General features: G+C 50.9%; 1 protein-coding gene across 1 annotated transcript in view; it reads left to right on the top strand.

Annotated features, from left to right (window-relative positions):
• Window positions 1–7217: 7217 nt before the first annotated feature.
• PDX1 (pancreatic and duodenal homeobox 1) overlaps window positions 7218–9796 on the top strand; it is a 4881-nt gene continuing 2302 nt past the window's right edge. The window contains exon 1 of the mRNA XM_041416018.1: window positions 7218–7614. Within this exon, the coding sequence (XP_041271952.1) occupies window positions 7218–7614 (397 nt within the window). The remainder of the gene's footprint in view (window positions 7615–9796) is intronic.

Below are 9796 nucleotides of genomic sequence, written 5' to 3'. Positions count from 1 at the left end.
GGCAATCTGCTTTTTTACATTGTTTGTCAGGCTATATAATTTTAGGTGAAAGCTTTTTAGCATGCTGCACCTGCCAGAACTTTCTTAATACACAAGTTTCTGCTCCAGTGTGCATAGAAAATAGGCCACTAATTGCCTTCTAACCTGCTCTAGCATTGTTAACCAGAACCTGGTTGCTCTGTAAATTAGGCAACCATATTAATGGTACTGCTGCACAAATCAGCTGAGCACTGCATAGTTGATTTCGTTTGAGGTTCACAAGAGGATAATTTAGGTTAAGAGGCTAGTTTTGGCAACAGTAGCGCTCTTTTATTAAATTGTACATTTCCTAACCACAGTGGGGAACGGGAAGCAATCGCTTCATAGGATACCAAGAATGGGAGACCTGGAGTCTTTCACTGGGCTTATTTCTTGGGACAGGTTCCTTCCTTCCCTTGAGCCTGTGTTGATCTGCTCTGGATCCTTGGACGGCATGTTACTCCAAGAGGAGGTCATCTTCTAGTTTGAGCTAGTGGTGGGACCATATGGCCCAGATGGCTGTGGGGTTTCTGAAAGCTGCTTTGCTACAAGGTGATGTCTCACTTCCTTCAGTTGCTATGATGAAATTACTCTCACAAAGGTTTCTGCAATGACACGTGGATTTTATTGACTGTGAAAAACACAGTTGTAGATGAATATAGGAGAACTGCCTCAAATGAAATGATCTAATGGTCATGCCTGGCTAGAGACCCAGTGGCTGGGTGTTGCTGTGTTGTAGCTCACCGAGCGGCGTTTTAAGGCTCAAGCGCTCATTTGCTCCTTGGCAGTACATACACCAACTTTGTCAGAGGTCAGTGCAGGCTGCCCAGATCTTTTACTGAAACTGAAATGAGCTGAGAGTACCAAGTGTCTCACAACCCCTCTGCAAGCACTCAGGGCTTGCTAAGAGCCAAGTAAAGAGGTGCCCTCCCAAGGACCAAATGCCTGACGCATTTCTTACCAATAGGGAGAGACTCTGACCGTTCAACTTTCCCTTAATGTACTACAAGACCAAACAGTCTCCTAAGTCACACCGAGTGTTTTCTGACTGCTGCTTTTTAAAGCCTTCTGTTATTCCCAAAGCTTGGACCAAATACTGAGTTAATGATTACTGGGTGAAGTTTCAGTGGTTATTTTGAGGGGACAACCTTTTCCAGCCTTCTGGACACCTGAGGCAGGACGTTTAATCAATGTCTTTGTCCTTGTCAGCTGATGCATTAAATCAGGTGGTGTTCGGGTACATAAAATCATTTCAAGCATTGACAATGTGCTTTCCAGTGTGCAGGTAAGGAGCAATAAAACCTACATGCATCATTCAGAGAATAAAAATCAGGTCAAGTTTTCAATTAAATGTGCCAACCTATACCCATTATGTGTGTGCAGTTCATCATCCTTTCATCAAGATATTGGGTTTTTTCCTAGTCTTCTATGTAACTGTGGATTTAAATCACAGATTTATGAACTGGACTTGAATTGTGAATCTTATACAGAAATAAATATATAAATACTGAACAGAAGTAGTATGCAAAATAAAGAAATTGATATATAATTAAGGGATTTGGAAATACTAGATGGAAATATAATTAAGAAGACTAGAACAGAGAAAGAGAAAGTGAAAGAGAAAGCAAATGAAAGAAAGTGGTGGAAGACAAGGCAAGGGGCAAGAAAGGCAAGCAGAAGAGTTTTGCAGATCAGTGGAAATATTCATAGCTACATGGATCCTTAATATGTTTAAATTGCACTTAAAACAGCATATTATAAGTAAATAAGCAAAGCTAAGAGATGTTACACCTCATAGAAAATGTTTAAATTATTTTATATACAATGGAAAACAGTGGTCATTGCCACTGAGCAAGTGAGAAATCCATATTATTTAATTGGCTCCACATACTTTTGTCTTAATGAGTTATCTGTGAGAAAATTCTAGTTACTTTTCCTACATTTTTTAAAACATGAGAGGTCCAAAAGGTTTTCAGAGGGTGAATGTCTCAACTTAGAAAATATATCATTATTTCAATATTTAGAATTGAACCTGTCTAATGACTGAATGAGCCTGTAAGGTGTAGATGGATAAATTTCTCTTCCCTTCTTGGATAAACATAAGAACTAGGCCCATTGCAGTGTATTACATAGGCAAGGAAATACAAGCAAGGAACAGCTTCAGCTGATACCACATCTATGTACTCTGTGACACAGCATTTTGTCTGCTGGCCTCCTCCTCTTCCTCCCCAGGGCTCTTCTCTTATCTGCAGCAGGTTATAGACAAACTCAGGTAAAAGAATGCTGCGTTTGTTCTACTTTGCCTCTGTAGGTCCTCGAGACCAAGACTTACTCACTGTTGATTTTAGGGCAGCCCTGCTCAGAGGACAGAGGGATGGGTTTTCTTGTGAATTTCTTCCTAGCACTTCCCTCTGTGGAGTTTGAAAGGTTCACAGAACCTCCAGAGATTATGTGGTATCAGTTATAGAGGGAAGAATGAAATCTGATGCCTTGATTTCCAAACAAATTTCAGTCATTTCATAACCTTCTGAAATCCATGTTACATCAAGTGTCACAAGGCTAAAAAGTCTCCCCTAGCTCTTAGTGTTGACTTGAAGTGCTGGGAAATGCTACTGGAGCTAAGAAAAAGCCTGTGTGGACAGCATTGGAGGGGGTCAAGACACTTCCAGAGCCCAGTTCTTGTGTCATTGGGTGTTCACAGCCAGACTCCCCAAAAGCTTCCCCTTCTCTTGAGAGTACCTTGAGCTGCTGCAGACCAGCTGCCCAGAAAAGAAAGGTGTTTGCACTGGAAACCCATCTGGAAAATTTTACCGAAGAGATTGACCAAGGTTACATCATGTCCCTTTGGTCAGGCCTGCTGGAGCAGAGCCCAGGTCCTGCTTCCCTCTTGGGCAGAGGGATGGTGAGAGCACAGCCTCCCTCTCTCCTGGCCTCCAGACCCATATTTTTCACTGTGGGGAGTGAAATGCTTTTTCTGAAGGGTGAAGCATTTTCAAATGCTTTTCTCTGAAGGGTGTTCACCTTGTGTGTCTTTTGCATAAATCACCTTCTTCCTCCGTGCCCAGGGCTGGAGGATGGAGAGTGAGGAATGCCTCCCAGCTTTTCTCTGCAGGGCTCAATATCGCAGCTCCACACGGTGAGCTCTCACTCAGTCCTCAGGTCCAGGCCAAGGATCTGCTTACTGTTGTGAACACGTAAAGGACTTGGCTGCTGAGCTTTAAGATGTATCTGTGGAACCTGTGTGATGTGCAGCAGTTCAAAGTTTGATTAAATGTAGGCAGCTTTGCACAGAGATACTGGTCTGGAGAGACATCGATGTGGGACAACATCCCAGCAGGAATTCTAACATACTTAAATCCAGCAAAGAAACACAGCAGCTAAGAAAACAGAGCAGGAAAATTCTGTGCAGGGCTGCTGTCTCCAAATGTCAGCTGTTCCTGCCCTCTACTCATTTGGGATCATCCATACACCATCACTTTTGCTTTCAGAGCCTTGCAAAGGAGGCAGTGATTCCACACCCTCCCTAGTAGTCATGGGCAGCTACTGTGTGTCACAGTTTCCCAGCTTCACTTTACACCAGTCCAAACAATTTTAAGGAAAGTTTCCCTGCATGTTTGGTGAGAGGTAGAGATACAGAATGGAAAATTTCAGCTCAAATGGTTGAAGTCCAGCAAAATTCCAATGGACAAACAAGAGGGGAGGACTGTGGTGAGAACTGCCAGGTGCCACTTGCCTGGCCAGGTTCTGTCTGAGCCCCAAACCTCATGTGCCCCAAAGAGCCTGGGTCTAGGAGAAAAATCAAGCAGCTGGGGGATGTGAGGAGGAGTTCTTTCAGGCTGATGATTCTAGCCTGGATTCCTCCAGCTGTAACTTTTTGGATAAATAAATAAATATACATATTGATATTTTTCTACTCCAATCTGGTATAGTAAACATTGAGTAGAAAACAGAAAACTGTGTGGGGCAAACAACATGAAACAGCTGTGTTTCAGCGGGAAGGTTCACAGTATTCAAAAGTAATTCCTCAGCTCTTCTTACAAGACAGTGAAAGTATGCTTCCCTGGTCATAATGAAAGAATTAATTTTGGGAAAGATGGAAAAAAATTCAAAGGTGTATATTAGAAAGTCTAAAAAGAGACTACCTATATAAACATCTTTACTATTCTCAGATTTCCCAAGGCAAATTCCCTGTATATTTCCTGGACGAGGTCTTGTTTAAAATGGTTGCGTAAACATGTCTTCCCGCAGTTCAAGCTCTCTTCTCTCACACCTGCAGTGTGAAGAAGCTGATGTGTGGTGGGAAGAGCAAACTGAACCTGCTGTGTGCCAATGCTGAATCGCTTAGAGGGCTAAAAAACCTTCTTGCAAAAAAAAAAAAAAAAAAAAAAAAAAGCTGATGAACCAGTCTTACTTTGGGGCAGGTGGAATAGTTTGTGCTCTCATTTTTATCGTTAGCTCTAAGGGGGAAAGACAGATTTGTTTTCACATGGTTATTGATTATTAACCAGCTTTGTGAAAGGTTACCTTTCTGCTAGATACAGCCATGGTGGGGGGTTAAAAATGAATCCCTGGGAAAGTTCTGTTTCCCAGTCACCTTCTCCCACTGAGGTCCCTTGCCATGGATAGAGTTTACAAGTGTTGGTTTGAGCACAGATGGGAGAGAAAAAGAGATTATTGTGAATATGCTCCACTCACCTTCAATACTTCTTTTCTGTCTGAATGTGGATTCCAGAAAAGGGTTTGCACATTGCGAAGTCGTTAAGTATTATACAGACAGAGAAAATCTAACTAGACTACTTTAGGAAGTGGGACTGAACTATGCTCCTTACTATTGTATGCACACCCTACTGCAATTCTCTCAGGGATGCATATTGACCACTTTCAGGGACGGATTTGTGTCTGCAGAGCCCAGTCCCGAGGCAAGTGGGCCATTCCTGTCACTGGCCGTTCCCGTCATTCCCATCGGCCTCCTCCATCACCCATTTTCCACATCAAGTGGATCATTTCCCGGTCCGGTGGGATGCATTCGCTGCTCAGAGACTTCTCCTGGGAACCCTCAGCTGTGTAAGGACTCAAGCCAAGTATCAGTAATTGCATCCCAGGTCGAGGAGGCAGGCAGAGGTGACCCCTGGGATCAGACTCCAGCCGGGCTCACCTCCCCCAGGAACCCCGGGCTGCCGGACATCACCACCCCCAGGACGTGGCCGAGGTCCCCAGTGCCGGGATACCCAGCGGGGCCCTTTTCCTGCACTGCAGCTCGCCACCTTGTTGTCAGAACGGCAAAGCGTGCCCTTATCGCCTGCTCACGCAGGCAGAATGAAAGAGAATTAGCTCTAAATTATACGAAATTCATTTGCTTTGGAGGGTGAAGTGTTTGCTCTGTTTAGAAACGTTCGTTATAGAGAAAGGACCGCATTAAGACACCGGGTAATGGTCCTCCCAGGAGATGAATCAATTTGCTCTGGGTTTTATGGCCTCGGTTTTGTTTGTCCGCGCCGGTTCCCCGTGGAAAACCCGGAGCAGTAAATGCTGCAGGTAACACATCTCTGGGGAAGGGGCTGTCGGTGCTGTTCTGGGGTCGGGGCACAAGACGTCTCCGGATCAAAGGACACCCGTGCCTGCAAGACACCTGAGTGGAGGCATCGTGAGCGCGGAGGGGAGAACCACCACGAAAGGAGCTGCGCATCCCGCTGGCCGCACATTGCGAGCCCCGCCGCGCCGCGTATCCTGCCCGGAATGCCAGGGGATGGAGGGGGCAGGTGCGGGGCGCAGGGAGCCTGAGCAGCAGCCATGTCTATCTGTAATTCCCGCTAATAAAATACTTTTTCACTATCCGCACTATAATTGGTTTACAGCCTTTTTTGTTTATTTATCCATAAGAGCTGCTGTTAAATGGCTTGGGAAAGCAATCGCTTAATGGCTCAATATTGAATCAAAGGCTCAGTGTGCTTTCTAAGAGATGGGGGATCCGCGTGAGTCCAGAGCGGAAACTCAAAGCGTAATGGACTGGGCGGGTTTATGATCCCACGGAACAGGGCGCAGGAGCGAGGGATCGGGACCCTCCTGCCTCGCCGTTCAGGGCGTGCATCAACACTGGCCGAGCCGAGCCGGGCCGTGCCGAGCCGAGCCGGGCCGGGCCGGGCCGAGCCGAGCCGAGCCGAGCCGAGCCGAGCCGAGCCGAGCCGGGCCGAGCCGGGCCAAGTCGGGCCACTCGCACCCGCCCTACACAGGCCGAGGGAGCGCACCCCGACGAAGGCGGCCGGAGCGCCGGTGTCGGGGAAGCGGCGGCGGGAGGAGGCGGGCCGGGAGGAGAGGAAGCGTGCCTGCACCCGAGCAGGAGAGAGCGGCGGCCGGGCCGAGCGCAGGGAGGCAGGGAAATGATCTTTGTCCCTTTCGGTAGCTCTCCGCCTCCTCATAGCCTCGTCACCAAGTCAACCGGCACCAGCTCGGAGCGCATTATCTCCGAGGGTCAACACATTGCGGCCCAAGCCGCGGGGAAGGCTCCCAAATTTACCTCTTGGACAAACAATCCGCTGCCTATCGCTCGCTGTGGTGATAGCATTGTGGTCCCCCACCGGCCGGTGCTGGCCTTCGCCCAGGGCTCCGGGACACGGGTACCCCCGAGGGAGCGCCCTGCCCGTCCATGGACACCCACATCCCTAGGGGAGATGCCCTCACAGCCAAAAGTGCCTTGTCGCTGAACCCCTCCAGGAGCCGAGTTTACCCCGGCCCTCCGAGGGTGCTCCTCCCCGGGGGTCACTGGGGGATAAGCAACTTCTGGGCAAGCGAGGGGGACAGGGAAAAAAATGACTTTAAGCACCATCCGTCCCGGAGCGCCCCGCGCATCGGCGCAATCCCCTGAGCCCCCGGCCGGCCCCGCAAGCCCACCGCCGCGGGACTCCTCAGTCCAGAGCAGGGAGCAGCACCCAGCAGAAGGGTCGGGGGTCTCGGGCTCGGCCCGGCTGAGGGGAAGGAAGGGGCTTGCGGGGCCAGGGCAACTCCGGCTGGCCTCCTACGGCCCGCGCCCCGCCCCGGAGGGTTGCGGGAGGGCTCACGTGGGGGAGAGGCGCCTATGGGGAGCCGGGCAGGGCGGTGGGGCCCGGCGGGGCCGCCAGCTGTCAAAGAGGCATCCCGGGCTCCGCCAGCGGGAGCAGCCTTATGTGTCCCTAAGCTGCGAAGCCCCCTTGGCCCCGCTCGCCATGAACACCGAGGAGCAGTATTACGCCTCGGCGCAGCTCTACAAGGAGTCGTGTGCGTTTCAGAGAACCCAAGCGCAGGACTACAACCCCAGCCCCCCCGCCTGCCTGTACATGGGCAGGCAGCAGCAGACTCCTTATTCCAGCGCCTTAGGGGCTCTCGAGCAAGGCAGCCCTCCAGACATTTCACCTTACGAGGTGCCCCCCATCACTGAGGATGTCGGGGTCTCCCACCTTCATCACCATCACCACCACCACCCTCATCTTCCTCCTCCCCACCAGGACGCGCTGCCTTTCGCAGACGGGGCGGACACGGGGGCTATAGAGGAACCCCGAGTGCAGGTGCCTTTCGCCTGGATGAAGTCCACCAAATCTCACGCCTGGAAGGGACAGTGGACCGGTAAGCCCCGCAGCATCCCTCTGCACCCCCCGCTTCTCTCCCACTCGGCGCTCAGTAGCTCTCCCTTGCACCGGCCCTGCTCCCACCGCTCGGATGTCATGTGGAGCGGTCCTGGAGGGTCGTTTCCCCTCTGCCAGCCTCTGCAGACCTGCTGCTCTAGGGCTGCTAGTGTTGCGTTGAACCCCGGGGAGAGAGCTGGCGCTCCGGTCCCGCCGGCGGGCTCACCGCTCCCTGCGCCTCGGCAATTATTAACGAATTATTTTTCACCAATTAACTAATTGTGGCCAAGCCGGGACGTCGTGACACCTCCCGGGAGCTGCTTCCTCGGGCAGCACAGGGTCCCCGCGGGCGCGGTGAGCTCCGAGCGGGGGCCGGGTGGCGGAGGCACCTGCGAGGTAGAGCGGGCGGGGAAGCGGCAGGAGGGCAGGCGGGAGGGGACAGCCCCGCTGCCCCGTGTCCCCTCGCCCACCGTGCGGCCGCGGAGCAGCCCCCGAGACCTCAGGGCAGCCGCTGAGACCCTTTCAGCTGCCTCTCGGCTCTCGCCGGCGCAGAGCCCATCTCCCCTCCTGCCCCCCTCTATCCCGCGCCTCCTGCTCCCTGGCGGGTTTTAGCCACAAATGCACCTCTCCGAGTGAAAAAAACAGGGCACGGAAAACAATGCACAAACGAAACAGAGGTGCCAGTGAGGGGAAGAAACTCTATCTAGGCAGAAAGTTCCGCTGCCCAACAATATTTCTGTCTCTGCCGGCACAATGTTATCGTGTCCTGCGCCTCCGTCACGCCTATACGGCAAATATTATATTAATGGCTTTGTTCAAATAGACAGTTGGAAAAAGGACCGGAGTATTAAAATCTCCACGAAACAGTTTGGGAATTGCATGGGGCAGGCCGAGGGGGAGGGAAGGACAGGTGGCGGTCCCCAGTGTCCCTAGAGGCGCATCCGCCCACAAAGGTAGAAGAGAGTGCTGTCCCAGCCCGCGGACACGGCGGCAGGGATGGTGACAGGGCGGAGGTGGGGAGAGGGAGAGAGAAAAATCAAGTTGTTTTCCGTGAGTTGAGTGAATTTCGGGAATAATAATAATAATACGCCAAACTTTTGAATTACACCTTTTTTTTTTTTTTTTTTTTTTTTTTTTTTTTTTTTTTTTTTCCCTCTTTCTCCAGTACCCGAAGAATGACAAAAATATCAGGAAAGCGAAACTTTCCCCGTGGAAGCCTAAAATCCTTGCCTGTTGTCCCCAGCCCTGGCGGGAGGAGCAGGCAGGGGCCGTGCACGGCCCCGTCGGTGTGATGTGAGTGCAGGGTTCCTGCCGCAGGAAGAGAAGGGTGCACCGCGCTGTGCCGAGTGCGACAGAGCGCTCGCAGCCAAACGCCGGCGTATTTTGTACCGTGTATGTGGCAAACGATATGGCCCGATATGGTTTCTTTTTTATGGAGACCCTTGGGATTTAGTGGAGGCTGCGAGGCTTTGCGCTGTTGCCAGGACAGGGCGCCCAGGGAGGCCGCGCTGGGCCCGGCCCGGTGGCGCACGCCGTGCCCGGCCCCGGGCTGCTCTGCCTTGTCCCGGGGCCCGACCCACCTCGGCCCTCCACAGACCCCGGCCGTCCCGCTCCAAAAGGAACAAAACAAGGGTGTTTTTTTTCCAGATACAAACTCATGCATGCATAGGCTTAGATTTACCAGCATTTTTATACATATATACATTGATTTTAATATTTATTTATACACGCACATAGGTATATACACATCACTACGCAAACATGTGTATTTAAATATATATTTTAAATACATATATAAGTCTTATACATAGGTTTACATTTACAAACACCGTATATGTAAATACAGAATCATGGGAATAGGAAGATGAGCTGTGGGAGAGTCCACGTATCTCTCTTGAAATTATTGTTCCATCCTGGCTGTTTAAAGCACCGTTCCCCGCAGATGATACCAACCCCAAAAACGTTCCCAGAGTGGGGCTGGCACTGGCAAAGGCGGCTCTGAGTTTCCGTGCCTACCTGCGGCCCTTCTCGATGTGCCTGCTAGTACTACCCGTGCCCCAGGGCCCACGCAGGACTGCGGCGGCCGCGCTGGGAACGGCGATCCCGCTGCTGCCGCTTTTTTTTTTTTTTTTTTTTTTTTTTTTGGGGGTTTTTTTTTTCTTTTTTTTTTTTTTTTTCGGGGG

The sequence above is a fragment of the Onychostruthus taczanowskii genome, unplaced genomic scaffold, assembly GCF_017590055.1.
Source record: "Onychostruthus taczanowskii isolate IOZ18803 unplaced genomic scaffold, ASM1759005v1 scaffold50, whole genome shotgun sequence".
Classification (NCBI taxonomy): Eukaryota; Metazoa; Chordata; class Aves; order Passeriformes; family Passeridae; genus Onychostruthus; species Onychostruthus taczanowskii.
Note: the sequence above shows the minus strand (reverse complement) of the source record. Positions and strands in the feature narration are given on the sequence as shown.